This window comes from Larus michahellis, chromosome 4 (genome assembly GCF_964199755.1).
Source record: "Larus michahellis chromosome 4, bLarMic1.1, whole genome shotgun sequence".
Lineage (NCBI taxonomy): Eukaryota > Metazoa > Chordata > Aves > Charadriiformes > Laridae > Larus > Larus michahellis.
In genome coordinates this window covers 34207312-34230105 of record NC_133899.1, presented here as the reverse complement: position 1 = coordinate 34230105, position 22794 = coordinate 34207312, and the positions used below count along the sequence as shown (strand labels likewise).

The 22794-nt window shown below is 49.6% G+C and overlaps 1 protein-coding gene across 1 annotated transcript; it reads left to right on the top strand.

The window, feature by feature from the left end:
* The first annotated feature begins 852 nt into the window (after window positions 1–852).
* LOC141742208 (tumor necrosis factor alpha-induced protein 2-like) lies at window positions 853–21658 on the top strand. Its single transcript, XM_074583908.1, has 12 exons — window positions 853–937; window positions 7855–8206; window positions 10175–10802; window positions 12055–12169; window positions 13421–13546; window positions 14950–15050; window positions 15143–15241; window positions 15426–15549; window positions 16514–16636; window positions 17539–17694; window positions 18835–18956; window positions 19749–21658. Exons 2-12 carry the CDS (start codon window positions 7867–7869, stop codon window positions 19888–19890), a joined length of 2076 nt encoding a protein of 691 aa, XP_074440009.1. The 5' UTR covers window positions 853–937; window positions 7855–7866; the 3' UTR covers window positions 19891–21658.
* Window positions 21659–22794: the final 1136 nt, after the last annotated feature.

Genomic DNA, 22794 nt, shown 5'->3' with positions numbered 1-22794 from the left:
CTGCAGGACAGCTGCTTCAGACCAGATCTCACCCATGTGGATGTAGAAGACGCTCAACATCTAGGCAGGGGACAGCACAGCCTTCACGGACCCCCTGCAATAGCCCCCCACAGCCATTACTGTCAGCCAGCTGTCCCCTGGCCATCCTCCAGCCATCCCCTGCTGTTGCAGCACACATGCTTCCCCAGTGTAACAGGCTCACTGCACCTCCACAGCCAGGGATGTGTGTGTCTAGGAAATCAGGGAGACAAATGCCCCTTCTGCAAGGTTCAGAGGCTTTGTCTGAGGAAGGAAGCCCATGTCTCCCAGTCCCTAGGCAGGGACACAAACCATCGTACTGAGGGTGCTTGGTGATAACAGTGTCCCCTGGGAGCACCACAAGCCCCACTCTGGGGAAGGCACTTCACCTTGGGCACGATGCAGGACCCCGATACGGCAGGTTGTACTTTCAGGTTGTGCACCTCATCCCTGCCAGCCCAACCGTGGCAAAGCCCTGTCCAAGGAGCGCAGCTTTTGGAGGCTTCTGCTCCATCCCTAACGGTGGGTTTCCAAGGCTGCGATGGGGGGCAGACACACCATATATAGAAAACCCTGGGGCAGCGAGGCCAGGGTGCCCCACCACAGGTGCATGAGGATGCGATGCTTGGGGTCCAACCCCTGTGCAGGGGCAGACACCACCACCACTGGCGACCAGCCATCCCCTTCCCCCGCCGGAGGGGATTTCTCTCTACCCTTTGGCTTGAGCCCATTTTGGGAGGGGAGGCGCAGCCGGAGTTTCCCAGCCACCGGGGCTCCCTGCGCGGCCGGGTCTCCGCCTCCGCTCCCTCCCCTTATAGCCAGCCTGCCCCGGGGCTCCGCAGCCAGTGCCGCCCGCCGCCGCGCAGCCAGACCCGACGGCCCCGACAGCCCCGACAGCCCGCCCGGCCGCCGCCGCAGAGTAAGTCCTTCGTGTCGCCTCTCCCTGCTGCGCAGCTCGGGGCTTTCCCCTCCCCGCTATGGCCGGTGTCCCTCTCCCGCTCCTCCCGCTCCCCTGCCTCCCTCCCGGCTCACTTGTTGCGAGGGGAGCGAGCGGGACCGGCGCTCCGCTGTGCCTGAGAGAGGGGGGAAATAAGGGGAAGGTGCTAAAGGATGGGTTCCCGGACGAAGCGCCAGGTTTCGGCCCCGCTTTGTAATGACCTGAAGAGAGAATAAATCGAACTGCTGCCAGGACGGCAGCTCCAGACACATCCCAGGGCTGCGGATGGCAAGAATATGTGTCTGGCAATCCCATTGCGACAGCTGGGTCTGATTTCTGCTGCTCATCTCCTAGATTTCAGGGCACGAACACAGGCTTCGAGCAGTGACTCCTGTTACCCACCCCCCCAACCCCTTCCCCAAAGTCCGGACTTAGGTCTTGGGCACCAAAGCATCCTAAACCCAGATCAGGCACCGGGATCCAGATTCAGTGTGGCACTTCCCACCCCCTCCTCTTTGTCTCTCTTCAGTAGGAAGTGGTTTTCTCCTAAATCACAGGAAAACAATTGAATTATGATTCACTCAGCCTGGCTGGGCTGGAAAAACACCATTTCAGTGCCTGAATCCATCATCCCAGGCAGCCTCTGTACACTGCACCCTGCCAGGGTCACCATACTGAGCCGGCTCATTTCTGTATTGCCGTGCTCGCCGTTTTGTGACTTTTTTTCCCCAGTCAGGGAAGTCCCAGTGCCCCTAGGACCTGTCTTTTCCCAGAGCACTGAAGAGCCTGTCGAAATTCCCTTCTAGCCTTGGTAAGCCGCCCCACATCCACTGTGTCAGCTCCTCAGGCACAAATAGAGAGGTTCAACCTCAGGGTTAGGATCCTCAGCATGTTTAATACGGGATTTCTTCTTGAGGCTGCTGCAAAGTAAGGAGGAGGCTTTCTGTGACTGGAGCGTGTGGGTGATCTAGAAGCCATGGTCGTGCGCCATCACACCCAAGTTCATGGCAGAAAACCCGAAGAAACAGTCATTCTCCAAAGTATTAAACTGCCTGCCCCTGCCGAGGGATTTTGAGGCTTGCCAATTCCCATTGAGCCGATCAAACGGGAGCAGAGAGCTTTGGAAAACTCTGGTTTGGGTTTGCTTCAGTCACCCTCTCTGTAAAAAGAGGCCTGGGAAGCCAAAGAGTCTGAAAGTGTCTTTGGCTGAAAGTGTCCAGGAGCTCTAGATCTGGCTCCCAAAGGAATTTGTGTATCTTCTCAGTCAGTGTCAGCTCCAGCAGTGAACTTTGCAAACTCCAAGCCTGAATGCAGGATTTGGCTTAGGGAAGAATAATAGGAAAACAAAATCTCAGACAGCAGCAGATGGTTTTTCTTTCGGTGGCAGCAGTTTAAAATGATACTACCCAGATTTGAAGCGAGAAGAAAAAGGAACTTATTACACGGCATTTTCTCTGGTTTTTCCCAATAACAATATATATGTGAAATTTTCTCCTCTTTTGCTGTTTGAAAAATTCTCACTAACAAGAGGAGGTGCTGGTTTACAAAACCATTTTCAGTTGTGCTTCAGTAACATAAGGAAACCGAATTCTCATTTAAAAATTACTGCGGCGGTGTGTAGCGATATCTATGCTGTTCTCCAGACAGGTGATAACATGGTTTAATGCTGGTTTAAAGCATCTCATGCCAAGTGAGGTGTCCTGGGACCCTGTGCCTGGCCCGCTCCTGCCATTCCCCTTGGTCCCTTGTGTCCTCCATCACCCCCAGCCCCATGGGGGTGCCTGGCATTGCTAAGGTACATGGATCGGGTCCCCTGGGAATGCTCTGCTCCTGCCTTGACTTCTTTACTGGAGACATCGGTTTTGTTTGCCCTCATCTTTTGAACCCATTAGGAGCAGAGCTTGGCCACCATCAGGATGGTGCTGGACCACATGGGGTGGTGGGTGTCCCATAGGAGTCTGCGGACAGGAGCATGGATTTGAGCTGTACGGTACAATTTCAAGGTGGGGCTGTTGGTGGCCCAGCTCATCTATGGTCTGTGATTTCCCAGACAGAACCACATGGGAGCCGCCAGCTTCGCAGTGTCTCCATTCAGTACCCAATCCAGCTAAAAAAAATTGGTAGGGAAAAACACCCACCTACTAGGAGGGCTTCCCTGCCTGCCAAGATTGGGGCCGGTGTCTTGGTAGACTCTTCGCTTTGATTTATTAGCAGTTTATTTGGGTGTCACCGGCATAGTCTGAGGTACCCTAAACTCAGACTGGCTGCATTGCTTTAGTGCTCCAAAAGATGGTTTGACCTGGTGTGATTTTCTTGTGTGGGCAGGGGTGACCCCAGTTCCACGGGGACCAGGAAAAGGCTGTTGCAAATACAGGGAACAAAGTTTGCCAGATAACTTTGGATTTCTGAGAGGCTGTGGGAGAGAGGGGGATTTCCACTAAAACGAGACATAAATCCTAGGATGCCAGCAGGCTGGAGAGGACTGAAAATCCAAACAAATGCTTGTTAATATTGGAAGCAGCTCAAGAAAAAGATCAGCAAAAAATTTCAGCATAGGGGTAATCAGTAAATCTTCCCCCGAGTGCTCTCTGGCACACCATGAGCTGCCCCTCGCGAATGAGCTCATTCCTAAACGTGTGGCACGAAGGCTGTTTCCTTTGAGGAGGAAAACGAGAAAACAGGAAGCCACCGTGCCCAGAGTCCAAGTTGTGTCCTTGTGTGTCGTGGCTCTGCTCCAGGTGTTTCCCTCACCCTTGCTGCCCACCCCTGAAAGGCTCCATCCTGAGGGGTACCTGCCATGATTGGCACCATGGTCCCTGTGGGGTCCCTCTCCGGCCACACCGGCAGCCAACAGCACCACTGTCGTAATGGTAGAGGTCCTCTGTGTAGGGCAGCAGAGGATGCGATGCGAGCTGTGATGCTCTTCTGGTTGGAAACCGTAAGGTGAATATACTGTGTCAAAAATAATTGCAGCTAAAGACTTCCCCCCCCCACCAGAAACTATAGCGCCACATAATAATAATGGGGATGATGATGATGGTAACAATAAATGTAAGAGTAAATTACTAATAGTAATGAGTTGGGATCTATGTCAAGTCTTGGCCTTAAATCATTAAATTTACCAAGACTTGAATTTGAGGTCTGTGCCTGGGAAATGATTCGTCATTTCCCAAAGTGTTAACTGCTGAAAGAATTAGGAGCCTGCTGGAGTTGTAATGAGCCTTGATTTGTGGGCAGAACCCAGGCGCACAGGAGCCGCCTGTGGCCATCCGAGCCACAGCCGAGCTCCTGGCATGTCCTGTCGGACGCAGCGGGCAGGAGCGGGTGCCAGGGGGGCACGAGGAGCAGCTCCTGCACAGCAGCTCCTGCCCATGACCTTCTGTAAGCGGTGCCACCTCCTTTTAGCTCAGTGCTTCTTGTAGAAAGTGTGTGGGGTTTTTTTCTATAAGAAGGTTTCTTGTAGGTATTTCTTACAGAAAGTGCTTGGCCATTTAGTGATAAAGAGATGAGATGGAGAGGAAGTTTTTGGTACCACTTGCCGCAATGGACTGAGGCTGCATTTCATGGCTGAACTGGGAATCTGGGCTTTACTTGGTATTTCCCACTGCAGATACAAACACATGCAGACCAGCAGCGGCAAACTGATAAATGCTGGGCAAGCGCTCAAGCGGGCCAAATGTGAGTGAGCTTGACAGCCTTTGCGTTGTCAGCCTTACTCAGATGCTTAACTCCTTCGGTGTTCGTTAGTTCAAGACGAAAAAACACACCCTGACAGGCCGGTATTGCCAACGGTTCTCACGCTGCTGATGTGCAGCCCCTGGGGAAAAGGCGCTGGAACTGATTTGATCCTTCTTCTAATTTGGGCGTGGGAGTGTTTTAGGCAGGTCAGAGCATGGAGAAGAGCTGCAGATGGTGGCTCGGTGCTCTCTGCGGAGGGACAGCAAGGGTTTGCCCAGGCTTCAGCCCCTGGCAGCACGTGCCCAGCCACCTGCTTTTCTCCCAGGCATCGCCAGCCCCCAACGCGTTACCAGGACAAAGTTCTGACAGGCATTGAAAACTAAGGTATTAACCAGCTTAATCTTTCCCTCACTGGTTCTTTCATGTATAGTGTCATTTCAATGATTCTCAAAGGTGAGTGACATGCATCTTAGAATTGAGGAGGAAACAGAACCATTTTTAAATCCACCCCTCTGATCATGATTCATCAAAACAAAAGACCCTGAAAGTCACCTTTGGCTATAGAAAAGGGAGAGGTGCTTTCTTTGCTTGGAAATAAACAAAAAACAGAACAGTAAATGCTTTGTTTGGAATAATAGGAGAGAGAGAGAGAAAGGACTCAGCTGAGTCTGTGCTTGAACAAACAGGAAGGAAGGGATTTGGCAGGATGAATCTAAACACAGCGTTGTATTGGGAAATGCAGGCTAGGAAAATTGCCCTAGAAAAATTAGGAAAGTCCCAAACACTTACAGAGAATCCCGGTTGTCATGATTTTTTTTTTTTTTTTTTGCATGGAAATGTAAGAAAAAGGAGCTCTTTCCCACTGTTTCTCGGATTTTAATGGGGCATCCTGACTAGAGTAGCCAGAGTGAGCCACAGAGGTTTTTCGTCCCTCCCTAGGGAGGAAGGAAAGGGGAAGAGGTAGGTGCGTGACTCCATCCGTGACTCACTGCTGCTGGGCAGCTCTGGTGCTTGGGCCCCCTTTGCTCGTCCATGCGACCGGCCCCGAGCCCCGGGGCACAGGGGCTACAACCCGCCGCTTCTTGGCAGCCACCGCCGTCCCACTCAGCTGTAGCAGCACCTTTGGTTTAGCTTCGCACTTTGCCCCAGGTCACAGACCACCAGTCTAGCTGAGAGCCAGCCAGATCCCGCGCACCCAAACCCCTTTCTCTCCTTCCCGAATGAGTTTGCATCTTCATTGTGTTTTAACAGCAATAGCATTACTAATCTGGAATGTGACCAGGCAGCCAAAGCACGGAGAAGGGAAGGTTTTCAGCGATGCCAGACTCTTAACTGCTCTCTATACCACCCAGCTGCTACCACTAACTTGGTGCTTCGAACCTCTCCAAGCTGCCCAGAGCCAGCAGCAGGAACCACAATTAAAAGCCGCACTCTTCCAACCAGTTTGCCCAGAAATAAGTATCGCAGTTTGTATCAGCATGATACGTATCAACAGCATAAACTTAACAAGGGTATTTGAAGATCACCACATTGTGGTCTTATAACTGAAGCCAAATTCTTCCTTTATTTACAGCCTAATTCCTCTCCTCTTACACAGTATAAGCCAGAACTTGCCTCACAGATCTTCACACAGAAGTGCACTGGTCTCCCAGAAAGTCATTTAAAAAAAAAGTTGTTAGAACAAGGATTGGAAACTATGAGTCACTTTATTTATTTACTATAATAATTATAATAATTACAGAAATGAATATAATTATGCAAACAAATCTATAGCAATACACTAAATGATACGTGTAAATCAATAATTCTAAGTACAAATTTTAAAAAGATGTTTTCGCAATAACAAATTTCCATCACTGATTATTTGCAGCACAGGAGCATTGGTGGCGGAGCCGGCCTGTGGCACAGGGTAGTGTCTGTTTGAACAAGGCTAAACCACCCTGATCCTGGTGCCTCGTTCACGTTTCCTTCTCAGCCGGGCGAGGACTGCCCTGGACGGGCAGGAGCCCTGGGCACGAGCACCGGTTTCATTTACCGGCTCTGGGAAAAGTCCGGTCGGGTTAGTCCCTGCTCTCAGAACTTTGCCCCTTCCACCCTGCCCCCAACATTTCACTTGCATTTCTTTCTGCGCGAGCCACGTCCCGCACTACAGCCCCACAGTTCAACTCAAACAGATGGGAGGATGATTGCTCCCACCTATTTGAAAACACCCAACAAGTTACACGGAAGTCGCAATAAGCTGCACTAAAGTTGCCTTTTATGGGGATACCATAGTCGCCCTGGGACCATTTTAAAAATAAGATTATGTAGACTATGGGTGGGTTTGAAGGGTCTGAATGCATCCTTGAGCTTGTGTCTGCCACTGTAGGGATGTGGGCAGCACGTAGAGCATTGAAGCCATGCTTCGGACTGGGGTTTTTGGGCCTAAAATGATAAGCCTTGTGATGCTCATATCAGGAGACACTCCTGTGCTTCCCACACTCCCATCCTTTCAACCATGGTTTTCACGTTCCCATTGTTTCTGAACTCAGCCACCTTCTCTGGGAGCTCTCCTGCATAAAGCTAAGAATGTTATTGCTGACTCCAGTGGGGACACAGTTAAACCAGTAGGACTTTTGATCAGCAAAGGTTGCTGCGTACCTATCATGGTAGACTCGGCTCATCTTCATGCTGTACTTGCAAACTCAGTGTGCAAGTAGCTACACAGGGGCTTCCACAAACACATCTGCAACCAGATGAGCAGAAATCAGCAAAAATAGGCTCTAAGGAAGTTTGGAAGTGATCCCAATGCCGTATGGTGGTTGTTTTGAATAGGCACAGGACGCTTGTCCCACCCCACCCCCATCATTTGTGTGCAGCATCCACACTGACATCCGTACTCCCACAGCATCCCCTGGGAGAGCTGCTCTCCTGTATCCAGACAGGCCTAAGGTCTCAAATCGGGCCATCTGAATCACCCTTAAAATCTCTCATTGATTTTCTCTAAGTTGTTTATGAGACCCGAGAGCTGCTTCCATCCTCTCGGTTGCCTGAGGTGACGTTGCCCAGGAGCTCTCCTGCAGAGCTGTGCTCATACCAGACGTGTGTAGCACTTTCCACACAGAGACAACTCATTACAGAATATTTTTTTTTTTTTAATGGGAATATGCCTTGCCACATTGTGCCATGGTAATTTTTATGCAAACTGTTATAATCTGACCCGTTCTTTCTGAAATTTACAGGCTAGAAGGAAAATGATGAAAATGTTACCTTTTTTCCAAAGTGGCCCTATTGGAATGCGCAATGGATCAGAGGGTTGCATTGGTGCAAACAGGCAGCTTGGAAACTCTTCGCCATCAGTAGCTGAACAAGTCCCTGCCTGTCCTGGACCTTCTGGAGACGAGATCTGGTGCAGGGAACGGGAGAAGATGAGCGAAAGGCCAGAGGCAGCCTGTAGACCCTCACGTGCATCTTCCATCACAAGCAATGGGAGCTGCACCTCTGCTGGGGACAGCCCTGAAAAGGGGAAAAAAGGAATAAAGGGAATGCTTACGAGTGCACTTAAGAAGATGAAAAAGACCAAGCCACTCAGTGGTAAGTGCTCCTCCATCCTCCTTGCACCACCTCATAGGCCATAGTTATCTCTAGAGGGGCTGCACGAGGTGCAGAATTGTCCTCTTGAGAAATACGGGCACCGTCAGATTGAAGTGACTTGTCCAAGGAGCCTGGGGTAACAAGGGACAAGGGGGACGTGACCTCAAGTCCTGGTCCTTTGGTACCAAGGGCACACTCCTTGAGGAACTGCCAGTTTGCAGGTTTTCTATGCAAAGCGAAACTTATTTCTGTCTCCCATTGGGGCACAGAGAGCCCCCACGGGCTGGGCAAAAACCATGGCATACCTCTCTGCTCTGTTCCTCCATGAAACTACCACCCTGTGAAATGTCTTCCCCCAGGGACAGCAGTGAGCAGCACGCGTAGGTCTTTCCTAGGGCTGATCTGTGAACATACAGCTCCTCCAGTCGCCGGCACTGTCCCTGCAGGGTGCTCAGAGTGGTAGAAAAATACCTGCTCAGAGAAATCCAGAACTGGAGAGGAAAGTGCCCCTTGGCACTTCTAAGGCTCACCTGCCACCTAAGGTGACATATCTCGTTACCTGGCACATAAACTTGCAAGCTGTACCTTAAAATAAGTTTTAATTTTTTAGGCCTACCTCCTTTACTGGGGAGCTCTTCCACAGTCTCACTGTTTTAGTACAAATTATCTTATTTCTAGGCAAGCCTTTACCTGGCTAACTGGCTTCTCTTTCCCCATGTATCAAATGTTTTCCCTAAGTGGTGGATTTCCTTCTCAGCCTTGAATTTTCTCAGCTAAATGAACCGAATCTACTGAAAACAGGCCCTTCCTGTCTTTGTTCTTATTGCTGCGTTGCCCCATTCCCAATGCCTTTTTTTGAAATAAAGCAACTGGAATTGCAGACAATATTCCACATGAGATACCACCAGTGCCTGGTACAAGATGTTACCGTTTTCCTGTCTCAGCTGGACATTCCTGGCTGAATACATCCTGGGGTCATATCTGGCTTTTTCACCATCGTCTCATAATAACGATTTACTGATTCTGCAGGCATCTCTCTTCCTCCTCCATCTCAAGCTGATTCACATCCAGCTTGCAGCAGAAAATCCTGTTTGTTGCTAAGTAACTTTTGTTCTCTTGGATTTGTATCTTATATTTTGTGCTATTAAATTTCAGCCCATTTGCTATTCAAGTTATTCCGTTGTTCCTATATAATACACCAAGCCCTCGGTTTCGATAATGTCTCTGAACTTTGTGTAATCAGCAGATGCCAATAGGGCACTCCCAGATTTTGTGCCACGGTCCCTTAAGAGAATATGAAGTAAGACGAGTTTCATGAATAACGTACGCTTTCTCCCCCCAGGGTTTTCCATACAAACCTTACACACCTAACAAAACTTATTTGGGGATGTAACTTCTCCAATTTAACTAATAATTTTCCCAGATTGCACTGTATTGAGTATCTCGCTGTAGTTCAGATAGGATAGTTGAATTGTATTTATCTTGCCTGCTAAATGTGTCCTCCAGAAAAATTTCACAGGTCACATTGTGCCAGCCTATTTCTGGAAAACCCATGTGGTATTTCCTTTAGCACATTTTATTTAGCTACATCTTTCCGACTACATTTTTTTCTAAAGCCATGCTTCTTACTTGAGGTCATATTAATGGAAAGGGGGGTAATAAAGAAATAAATAAATCCCCACAAATCTAAATTTTGGTAAAAATAATGGGTAGCACATGAATACCTGTTCATACGTAACACACTGGTGATGGGTATTCAAATTACCATTTCCCCAGTTAGAGACAGGCTAGGAATAATCTGACCTTTAAATAAATAGAAAGATTTTCTATATGGCTAAGGAGCCTAAGATCTAGCATTATAGAAATAGAAATGTTTTTTTAAAAAGTATTCCATAGCCATCATTTTATGTAAACCAGAAATGTAAATCTTTGCTATTGCGTAAAGAAAGGCTGTTCTTTTTTCACCAGTCAAACAAGTCATGGATCTCCTTGAAGAGCACAAGCTTTGGGATGCTGCTCAACATCTGATTGTCCTGGAGAAGAGCCTGTCTAGCAAAAGTGAGGAGGGACTGAACACCAGCCAGAAAGATGTCGAGTCTGTCTATGAAGTTCTGAAGCACAAAGTCTTCAGCATCTTGAAAGACTCCGTACTGCTAGCGAAAACAAACCCAGAACTGCTGCAGCAGGCAGTAGAGGCACTGAAAGAGCAGGAGAAAGAAGATCAGAACTACCTGTCGGAGAATCCACCTGACCAAAACACGCAATTTAGACCTAGAAAATGGAAAGAGCTTTGGATGGCTACAGTAAAGGAGTCGGTAGAGACTCGAATGAAAGACACAAGCCATACTCCTAGAACTGAGAACCTCTCTACAGTTGGCCAGAACCTCCTGCACATGGGAAAGACAATGAAAGAAGATTTGACAGTAGTTGTAAAGTACATTAAACAGCTTTATCCTCCTGAGTTTAATGTCTTCAGCACATATGCAGAACTCTACCACAATTATTTTGCCTCCCAGGCGAAGAAAAACGCTGAGTCTCATCTGGAAGACAAGGATATTTACCTCCTCCTGTCGTGGGTGCACAACATTTACCCAAAGTAAGTGAGGCTTTTACACCTCTTTACCCCTGAGGATCGATACAGGTTCACTGGCTGCAAACCAGACATTTGCTTGATTTATGAATCGGTGTCACCGCGATGCAGTCTGGTACCTGGTTAGGTTTGGTGTCACTGGTATCATGCTGCTGTAACCAGCTGGCCAGGACAGTTGAAAGGGGCACACTCAAGGCTGCTAATCTGTAAACCCGGGGCTCACGCCACCGTTCAGGCTTCTGGGCAAGGCAAATGCACGCAGATGTTTAAGGCTTCACTTGTGGGTGAAATTGGGCACATTCATTGCCCTGGTCCCCGTTCCAGTTGCAGACCTGAACTCACTCTTGGAAAGTTTGGAAATTTCATCCCTCTGGACCAGAGGGAAGCCAATAAATACAATAAGTTGAGATGCAATTATCCTGGGCATGGAGGATGTTGCTTAGGTGTTACCCGCAGTCTGTGCTGTCCTCCAGGTTAGGAGACCAAAGGGTGAGCCCCTGTGAGAGGACATCACCAGCCAAGGGTCGTATTATTCCTCGCAAGCCCTATATGTGCTATAGAATGAAAATATTCCTTGTTGTGGCTTACAGTACTGGATGGAGAACCGAGGGCTCTCATTTCTTAGGTGAAAACCAGTAAATACACCAGCAGCGTTTCTTCTGCTGTTCTAAAGCCCTTCAACCTTCACCTCCACTTTTTCCTTCTCATCTTCCACTGTCAGAGTATAATGAGTCAGTGTTGATCCTGGAATTTTTCCAGAGGCAGTGCTGTGCTCTTGGTCAGGGTGTTCAGCCTGAACCAGCGCGTGTGTGGACATCCGTAGCTGTGAGGAGCAGAGCTCAGCCAGAGCAGCGCAGCCTGGTGACGGGGACGGTGTTGGCCAGGGCAGCGGCTGCTTTGCGGGGTGTTCCCAAGGGCCAGGTCCAGGTGTCTGCTCAGGGACCACCTCTCTTCACGGCCAGCAGTGAAGGGAACAGCAAGGAGGAGGAGGGTTGCACAGCAGCCTGTCCCCAGCTTCCAGCATCATATCAGTAACGGTGTTCTGGGGGTTCTCTGGGGTTGCTCCGTGTCCCACCCTCACAGGTCCCACCACTGGCACAGATTCAGCTCCTCCAGGTCCTGCCCGGATGAAGGACAATGTACGTTTCCATCTGTTTCTTCACTGATATCCTCAAAAAGTGTTAGTGATTTGCATCAACAGCTGTCTTGAATTACACTGCCCTTGGAAAATGTGATTGTTTGGCTTTTTTCATTCCAGAGATATGAGAAAAGATCATGTTTTAGCAGAGGAGCTGGAAAAAGTTAAGCTTGGAAGCCTTTTGCCATCAAGTCTGAGCAAAGAGCTTGAAAAGAAATACCTTGACAGCGAAGAGGTGAGAATCCGTTCAGTCCCTCCTCTTCCCGTTACTGCTCCCCTGTGACTCCACGGAGGAGCTCTGACTTGTCCTGCATGCCCACTTCTCAGCTGTGAGTCACACACCCTGCCAGAGAGAAGCAAAAGCAAGAATGGTTTTGTTCCTTTTGCGGGGACAGGTCAGCTTTCTCTTAGATGGGACTTGCAGAGCAAGCTTCTGGTGAGCTCAGCCTTCTGCCCTGGGAGCCATCAGAAAAGAGCTGCTCTGGTCTTGCAAACCTTGTGGTAGCAAGGTGGGAAAAAATCCAACAGCAATTCCTTACGGGTAACATTCCAGTTTGTTAAATACTCAGAGGGATTTATGCTCCCTCTCGCAGACAGTGGAGTCAGAATGAGTTCTGGTCTGTGTAGGGGTACCAGACCTTGGGTGAGCGCAAAGCTCGGAGGTCTGGTCTTGAAAAATACGTCTCTTTCTTTGATGGAGAATCGCCTGGTCCGCAGAAAATAACAGTTGCTCTGGTTTTTGGATCATTCTTGCCTTAATGGAAACAAGAAGCAACTTTTACAGTACTCCCACAGCTTAGTGCTTTTGGCACGTTGAGCTGGAATTCCCGGGAAATGAGAAGACAATTTCCAGGTTTAGCTGTAGCCTGTGATGGTTTGCAGATGGGAGAGGTGGGTGCGAGGGCTGCAAAGCGCACGAAAAAGGCACTTGGGGATCAGAGGTGCATGCCAGCCGCCGTACAGACCATTTCGAAAGCCTCGCCGCACAGCATTGCACGCAAGAGGGGTCGTAGCAGAGAAAAACCTGAGAACATGTTGTTTCACTCTCCGGCGCTCCTAAGACGTCAGAAGCGCCTGTGGAAAAGGATTGCAAAACCAGCCTGGAGGGTGGCACGGAGGCAGGCAACACGTGGCTGGGGGAATTCGGGCTCTGGCGCGCGTAGGTGCCTGCGACCTTCCCTGCCCTGCCCCTGACATCACCGCTGACGTGGTGCGTGGCGGGCAGGGACGTCGATCTTGATCTTCACCCCTACCCTGAATGATTCAGCTCGCAATGGCATAGATGGGCATTGTGAGGGGGTTGCCCTTGCTGCCGTGGAGAGGTGGGTACGGCGTCTCCTGACAAAGAGCCTTTATTTCTCAGCCGGGGCCGAGGAAAAAGTCTGCTCAGCCAGACACAGGGTGGGTGGGTGAGTGAAACCTGCATAAGGCAAGGAGCTGCTGCGCCCCCTTTGTGTTAAATGCTGTTGTTCTTCCTTCCCTAAAGGCTACTATCAAAAATTCACTGAGCAAATGTTTAGATAAAGAAATCCAACGATGGAAAGAAGACAAAGAACCGGAGAAATTAAACGGACATTTTCAGAGTGAACTGCTAGCAATATTTGTTATCCAGGTAATACAGATATATATTAAACAATTGCATCTGCATGTATTTAGGATTTGAGACTGAGTATAGTCAGTTCAGGAAAGCGAAAGGCCAAGTGGCTTGTGTCGGGGGGTAATAGAGATGGGTGGCACGGGAGAGCCCGAACCCATGGTCTGGCATGGTCCTGGGCTACCAAGTGCTGGACAAAAACTCCTCAATAGGCAAAACAAGCAGGAAAACTGCCTTCATTTCTCCCTGTATGTTTTTTCCTGCACCCCCAGCCAAAGCCAAGCCATTAGGCACTGGGTAATGCAGTGGCAGAGAGACAAGAGACAGGTTTAGCTGAGCGGGGCAGCAGCACGGTGCTTCCTACAGGGGAGCGACTGTCACAGGCAGAGCTGCTCTGAGTGCTCAGGCCCTTTCCCCACGCTCAACACTCCCCCTCCTCTGGCAGCAGAGGATTAGAGGAGTTTATTTTTTAAAAATAATCCTTTTATATATTGACGTGGTTGTGCTTAAATTGTTGGGGTTTTCTAATGCAATCATATGATATTCAGTGAAAGTGTTGCTTTCCCCACTTTCTCAGCTAATTTATAGGCTGTCTTTAACGCTTCTTTCTTCTTCACTTCTCTTCCCATTTGAAAATGGAGTTCAAAATTACCAAATAAGTATAGCTGCCCTGCATGGTCCCTGGCTCGGTCTCAGGGGAGGATGCCGGAGGGCTGGGCGCAGTTACCACAGTTAGTTAAGGATCTGTAGCCTTTTTAACCAGCAAACCTGGCCTTTGCGGAGCAGGCGGCATTTAAAAAAAAAATCACAGAATCACAGAATGGGTAGGGGTTGGAAGGGACCTCTGGAGATCATCTAGCCCAATTCCCCTGCCAGAGCAGGGTCACCCAGAGCAATTGCACAGGAACGTGTCCAGGAGGGTTTTGAATGTCTCCAGAGATGGAGACTCCTCTCTGGACAGCCTGTTCCAAGGCTCTGCCACCCTCAAAGCAAAGAAGTTCCTCCTCATGTTTAGGTGGAACTTCCTATGCTCGAGTTTGTGCCCATTACCTCTTGTCCTGTCGCTGGGCACCACTGAAAAGAGCCTGGCCCCATCCTCCTGACACCCAGCCTTTAAGTATTTCTAAGTGTTGATAAGGTCCCCCCTCAGTCGTCTTTTTTGCAAACTAAAAAGACCCAAATCCCTCAGCCTTTCTTCATAAGAGAGGTGTCCCAGTCCCCTAATCATCTTGGTAGCCCTTTGCTGTACCCTCTCCAGCAGTTCCCTGTCCCTCATGAACTGGGGGGCCCAGAACTGGACACAGCACTCCAGGTGCGGCCTCACCAGGGCAGAGTAGAGGGGGAGGATGACCTCCCTCGACCTGCTGGCCACACTTGTCTGTTTGTTTGTTAGAGTATGGCCTTGTTTGTTTGTTTGTTAGAGTATCTACAGTGGCCAGAAGCGAGCCAAGGACATCAGCACGGCGGTGGGCGAGGAGCTGTCGCGTCGGCTGTGGCAGGAGCTGCCTGCCTTCCTGAGAAGGTGCGGGGGGGCAGCGGTGGGGGGTGGCAGGGCTGGCAGAGCCCCCCCAGGCACGCGCTCACCCGCCTCTCCTCTTCCCATCTCCCTTCCAGCTACAAGGACGCGTTTGAAGACTTCAAGGAGAAAAGCAAGAAGCACCGCCACTACAAGCCTATACTGATCGCCAATGTTAACAACTGCTGGAATTTTAGGTAAGGGTCCAAAAGAAAAGGCTTTGCTCCTTCCTCTGCAGGTCACGGATAATGGTGTGATAGAGGTGAGGTGCTCCAGAGTGGGCAGAGGAAGGTCCATCTGCCTGCAGAGGAAGGTTTGGAGACCTCTGAATTTCTCTTCAGATATGCAGATTATTCTGACCTTGCTGATACTTCCTTGCAGAGACTACGCGGAGAAAAACATGGCAGAAAAGGACGACAATAAAGCCAGTATCCTCAGCACCCTCGACGACATTGAGAATAGCGGCTTTGACGTGCTGCTTCAACAGCTGTTTGCACAGCTGAAGGTACCGTATCCGCACCCCACACCCTCCTGCCCCACGGCTCAGCCTGTGCCGGGCACGTTCTCCTGCTGTGCTCTCGGTTGCCCAAATTTCTATTCAAATGCAGCAAAGTTCAGAAGGGCTGCGGGGCAGGTCAGGTCACCTCTCAGCATCTCTCAGAAACCTCTGGATCACCTCTCCTGGAGCTGGTCCTCAAGCCACCAAGCCAAACAGGTGCAGGTACATAGGCATGACTGTGCAGATGAACATAAAACATGCCGATCACATCTAAGATAACTGCTGCAGGAGGGAGAGTCTCAACCTGCAAGTGTTTACGCTCCAAACTGTAGGAAGCAATCACAAATGAGATGAACTGCAATTACGCAGCTTTTGACTTCTTCATAAAGGTGGCCTGAAAGGCACTTTTGTTTTCTTTCTTTTTTTCCTTTTTTTTTTTAATATATATAACGCAAGCTTTTTAAGTTAAGCAAGTGTGGTGGAGAGGAAGGCGTAGGAGTCAGAAATGTTCAGCCACAATCTCTTTTGCTTTCTCCGTACGGCCTTTTGGAAGGCATCTGACAGAGGAGAGAAAGGTGCTTTTTTGATTTTCATCTTTATTTACTGTGGCCAAGAAAACCTGTGGTTGAACGCTTCTCAGAATGATTCAGTTTCTTTCCCTAGTAGTGACATAATTCTCTAATCAGACAAGATGGTGTGGACAAAACATTAAAAATGTGGAAAGGAAAAAAAAAGCATCTCCAATATGAACCTTTCAGGCCCTCAGTCTTCATCATGAGGAACCAAGAAGGGGGCACAAACCCACTACAGCCCCCGCTTCTCCTGCCCCTGTCACACATTGTCACACGCCCCTGCACAGGACTGCACGCTGCACTGTCGCTATGTAGGATACTGTACATATAGAACGGCTAAATATACGTGTGCGTAGATTTTGTTTCGAGAGAACTAAGCCGATTTTCCTGTTTTTCAGCCAATTTATAAGAGGTTTACAGAAAACAAGTGGGACTCCAGCAATGAAATTATGAACGAGATCATTAAAACCACCAGCAAACATATTTCAGAATTCCGCGCCCTGAAGGACCCTTTCTACCATGTAAGTCCAAGAGAAATATCAGCGGGATTCTGGAATGCCGAGGCTGCTTTACCAGCTCTGATCCTCCGTGGCTCGAGTTGCCCTGACCCACACAAGGCTGGCCAGCTGGCCCGGCGTCGGGGAGCCCTCTCGGGCAGGATTTCCATCAGCGTGTGGTTTACCTAGATTAGCCCTATAGATCTTGCTCTGCTCCAGCAGAAGCAGATTCCTCCCGTAGCTCTGCTGCAGCGTTTGCAGAGAAAACCACCCTTGCCGTAGAGGAAGGGCTCTAGGGATCATCCAACATAAGGCTTTATTTATCTGTGGGGTTGGTTTAGCAACCTTGAAACACGGATGCGATCACCCAGTTCTGTCTCGTGGCTCCTTTGATTGCCCTAAGGACCGGAGGAGATGGATGCCACTGGGACAAATCCGAGATTACTGAGCCACAACCCCATTTTCAGTGGTGCTGGAGTATATACAAAACATCGCCATGTAAAAAAATCTTTGATTTCCTGCCTTTGTCTTTTTAGTAGCTGAAACGAAATTATGATGTTTGTGTATTAGAGAGAGGAACAGGAGGAGCGGCGTGAATTCCTGTTTCTCTGGAATACTGCTACTTCTTCTCTGAAATATGTTAGATCTTTTCTATGCCTTCAGCTCTTCCCAGAAGGAAAAAACATTTGGAAATTCCCACACCTTATTAGTTTCAGTACAAAGAAATTCTCGGCATCTAGGATGTCGCGTAACCAGTTATGGGGAGGTTGGCAACCGGCGCTGTTCCTCACGTGTGAGCCACAGCGGGCATTTGGTGGGGCATGTTTTACAACACCCAAAATGTTTTTGACCTCCATCCACACACACGGTTTGTTTTGTCCCCAAGCAAAAGACAGATGGATGACCCCCCCCCTCCTTCCCAACAGGCTATCGTCGAGAAGATCCATGCCCGTTTGGTTAAAGAGTACATCGTGAGGCTGCTGAAGAGGAAAGTCAGCCTGAAAACTCCAGCGCAACAGCAAAACCTGGCCCAAAGCATCTCCAAGAACGCTGCTGACCTGGAAGCCTTCTGCACCAGCAATGTATGTGAGCGCTCACTGCATCCGCAACAGCACGGGGCACACTGAAAAACAGCAAAATTAATTTTCAGGGGCCTCTCATTAAGCTTTCCAACTCAGCTTAATTTCCTGGAAGGCAGGATTGTAGGCAGAAAGAGGTCTCCAAGAGCATGCAGGGAGGAAGGCTCCCCTGCCACCAGCCTGCCCTCCCCCGGCAGCCGTGGTTTCATCCTACTTTGTCCCATAGGTGGGGGTTACCTTTAGAAAATTTATATTAATAGGGTCAGAAGATTTAGCTAAACACTGCACTGCTCTGGTTCCAGTACAACTTGCGTGGCGTCTGGGTTTTGACTCTTCCCCCTCGCCCTTGATTTCTCTCACTCTGCTGTTTTTAGGTCAGGCAGGGGCTGGAAAGGGCAGTGCTGGGTCTCTGGTACACAAAGGTTTCCTCCACCAGAGACCTTTGTTTTTTCTGCATGGCTGAAACACCCCTCTCTGTCCTCTGAGATCCCCTCCCTCCTTCCAAGCCTCTAAATTTGCCTGCAAAATAGCTAAGCCAAGGCCTGTCCTCCACCACCCCACTTACATTTGACGGGAGAAGGAACGAGCCTGAGCATCACTCGGTGTGGGTGGGAGGTTAGGCGGCCATTAGGATATCCAATGGCCAGAAAACAGGTCCGGCTGGGGCTCTTAACCTGAGTGGGCAGAGAGAGGATTTTGGCAATGCCTGGAGATGCTAAAGGCAGGGTCGTGTGCGGAGCTGGGCAAGAGCAGCACGTGGCAGTGCGTTCTCTTGCCCATCAGACCTCATACACACACCAGGCAGTGTAGAGACCCAAGGAAAGGAAAACATGATGGGAGGGAAGTGCAGAGGGAGTCTGACAAGGTGAATGCGGAAACCTCAGTCGTATGGCAAACCCTACACCACTTGTGTAAGAGGATTAAAAGCCACCACGAAACTAAGCCAATTTCTCCAAGGCTGGCCCAGGCTAGAAACATCACTGAAAACAAAGAGGCACCTAAAATCGCTGCCGTGTCCTTCCCCATCACCAGGAAACAGCCTCAGGAGCCAGCTCGGGGGCACCTGCGGTGAAAGCCAGCTCCTGGGCTGGGTGGAGGTTTGCAGATGCACAGTGCCCTGCTGACCGCTTTCTCTTCTGGCAGGGGTCTCAAGCCACGTGGCTGAATTCGGCACTCCCCAAACTGGCTGAAATAATACGACTTCAGGACTTAGGTGCTATTAAAATTGAAGTTGCAACACTCGCCACGACATACCCAGATATCCGGTAAGAGGCACTGAAACAGATCTGCAAATACTCATGGAATTTTACTCAAGCCAGGAAACAGTCAAATATGAGTATAGGTGAGGTTTATACAGCCTGAGTCTATGAAAACAGGTGGGGGCTGCCTGCCAGGCTGTGGCAACCCCAGTGCCATCAGACAAGAAAATAAGCTATCAAAAAAGGGCTATTTATATATTCCAAATTCTGGTCTGATGTTCTCCTTTGCCTTGGGGCCACGAAGATGAGTGGGTTGGAGCACCCCTCCTATGAAGAGAGGCTGAGAATTGGGGTTGTTTAGTCTGTAGATGAGAAGGCTCCAGGGAGGCTTTACAGTGGCCTTCAAGTATCTGAAGAGGGCCTACAAGAAAGCTGGGGAGGGACTTTTTACGAGGGCATGTAGCGATCGGATGAGGGGTAATGGTGTCAAACAGGAAGAGGATAGATCTAGGTTAGATATCAAGAAGAAATTTTTCACTCTTAGGGTGGTGGGACACTGGAACAGGTTGCCCAGAGAAGCTGTGGATGCCCCATCCCTGGAATTGTTCAAGGCCAGGCTGGATGGGGCTTTGAGCAGCCTCATCTAGTGGGAGGTATCCCTGCCCGTGGCATTTGGGGTAGCTACCCTACCCCAAGCCTCCCAGGCCAGTGCTGGGTCCCATGTAGGATCACCAGCTGGTGAGTGATGTCCACCAGGGACCTCAGTGCCGTCACAGGATGGGGGCTGCATCCTGGTGCAAGGGACCTGGCATGAAGATCCGCAGGAGGAGATAACACCTGCCTGTTTCTTTTCCACAGCAAAAAGCACCTGGAAGCGTTCCTGTGCATCAAAGCCAATTTGTCACGTGGCGAACTCAAAAGCATCCTGGGCTACTTGGCAGACAGCACAGCATCCACGTCGCCCGGAGCCCCGCTCTTCTCCAACATAAACGTGTCCTAGGCCAAGGCACCCCATGGCAGCCACTTTGTGCCGGACTGGGGGCTAAGCCAGGGGTGGAGACCATCTCCTGGAGCGATGCACAGCACACACTTCCTACCTTTTCCTACGGAAAGTACTTTGTCCTAATCCGGTGCCCAGCATCTCTATGGGAATCACTGTCCTCCGTGCACAGCTGGGAAAAGGGGGCACCCATGGGAGGAGCAGTGCTTGCAAGGACCGGGGCTGCTCCTTGCAGCAGTCACAGGCTGCCACCAAGGTCTCCTTGGTGCCACCATGTTCTCTGCCTGGACACTGCCCTGGTGCTCTGACCTCCATCTACCTCACAGGGTGCCGCAAAGGCCACGTCGCTGACTTCCCAGGTAGCCCAGACTGAGCGGGCACCTCCTATGCAGCTTTCTGTCCTCTAAGGAAATGGAGGGAGACAAAAACTGAAGCCCAAATTTAGAGATGTTGGAAAAGTCCCACGTGAGCACGCTTGCACCCCATCTGCCTTCCTCCAAGGCGGGCAGGGTGGGCTGCGTTAGGCTGATGGGAGAGGCACCAGGTTTCGGGCCAGGAGGAGGTGTTGCTCAGCCACGGCAGGACTCCTGCCGTCCCCCCACGCTGCAGCACCCCCACATCTGGGGCTTGGAGTGTCCCCGGCTGCACGCTCTGCCCCATGCAGCAGCGTTGCCCAGGGGCATCAGGGTTTCCGAACTGGCCCTGGAGAGCCCCAGCTGGCCCTGCAGCAGCGGTCCGGATGGGACAGCATGTGCTTCTTTCACCTCCGTGAGGTGGGAGCACCCGACACCCCCACGACAGCCACCAGCCCCTCTGCAGTGACCCCGTCCAGTGCATCTGGGCTGGAGCGGCACCCCGCTAACAGAGGGTTAGGAGCAAACCGCCTGCTGCCATGGATGGTGTGGGTTAAGCACCGGCATCCAGTAAAGCACTTTGGATATTGCTTAAGCCCTCCTTATCGAGGAGAGGGCTTTTCCAGACCCCATCAACATCATAGACTTTGAATGGGTGGTGGAACTGGTCTGGGATGGCATTATAAGGTATTGAGTATCCTGCGTGCATCACCGTTTCCTTGCTCCCTCCTTCCCCTCTTGCTGTGAGATAGATACGATGTGGAAACACAAATGGGTCTGTTGTGAAACTACGTTTTGTTTTACAGCCCAGTTTTTTGGGAAGCGAATCACTTGCCAGAACAACAATGTGTTTAGCTGAAGACCTTTCCCTTCTGTTTTTCTCTGTATCAACTTCTGTATCAGGCGGTAGAAAGTCGGTCCAGAAGGAAGACGCATAATGACCATGCAAATCATGCAGTGTATTTATATGCATATGCAGTATACCATTGGTGTATTTTTGCATCTGATTTTATTTTTTTCTCAGTTAGAGATATTCATTTGCAATGTTTATATTTAAACAGTATTCCAATATGCTAGAAAAGTGACTCATTTATTCTGTCTCTGGCTGTTGTTTACTGCGCTGCCACATGTAGTCCTACGTACTCCTTCAAAGGGCCCATTCTTCCGCTCCTCCCAGCCCACTTTGGTGAATGTCACCCACTGGTTTCAGGTAGTGGGGGTGTTGCTGGATTACAGACAAGCTGGGAAAGCAGAAGCACCCTCTGTTTGTGCTGCGTATGGGTCCCATAGCCTGTTTTTCCTTGCTCTCTGGAGCAAGGACTGTCTGTGCGCTGTGTTTGTGGTATCTGGTATAAAAAATTGCTAAGCACTACCGCAGTCTTGATGTTGGATAATAAACAGACACATATATTTGACATACATCTCATCCTTAGTGCTCTGGCATCCCCCTTCCTCCATCTCTGTTGCCTCCGCATGTTCATGCGAGCCTTTAGCGACTCAGCCCACCGGAATTTGGCCCCAGCCAGCCCTGCTGGGCCCTGCAGCCGCTCTATAACCTGGGGCTTTGCTGTTGTCCACAGCGAGATGGGTGCAGAAGGAATCCTCTGCCAGCAGGTTATGTGACTAAATTTTGTACGCTGGGTGAAAAACAGTGCTTTGGTTTCAGTCTGCTGCCTGGCCGTGGGTGGCGCGAGCCTTCTCCTTCCATAAGCACACTCGCACTCCCACAAAACTTCCTATATACACATAATTTAAAAACTTATTAGGCGTTATTTAAACACTTATCCCACACTTCGCAGCCAAATGCCGAAATGACTTCTGACAGTGCGCAGCACTCATGACAACTGTCACCTATTGTGCAACATTTTCTTTCCCAATTAGTGAAAGGTCATTTTGTTGCTATAAATAACTGCATTTTGATTTAGAGATCTGTAAAGGTCTTACAGAAATGCATCATACAAGTGATTACGCCGGTCTTTTAAAAAAAAAGGATTCCAGCTAAGCAAGTGCTCGAAGGAAAATAGTGAATCTATTTATGTATCATAATTAGGATGGGTAGGAGAAAAAGGTTTTCATACACATTTCATAAGCCATATGGAACTGCATTGTGCAATTCTCTTCACCCTCCTATAAAACCCCAGCTTTCAACTCTAATGAGCCCAGGAAACTACTTTATCTTCCTGTATGACTCGACATTTACCACGGCATTTATTTGCACGCGGCATGTTACACATAGGCAGGTACTTCCAAGAGGTTGCACAAATGTTTTCTCATAACAGTGTTAGATTAATACTGATAAATATCACTCCTATAAACTAACTAAATAAAATTTTCTGAGGCCAGTGTGGCTGGGTTTTCTTTATCATGCAACCTCTGCTGATGTTGACGTCTGCCCCTCCTTGGAGGCAGAGCAGATATCCAAGATGAAAAAATTAAAATCAACTTTACAGGATGGTTAAGAAAGCTGGTTCCTGGGCACAGTTGCCGTGGCTTTGCCAGCTCACCAAGCTGGTTGTCATCAGTGCCACCAGGGTGTCAGCCTGCATCGGCC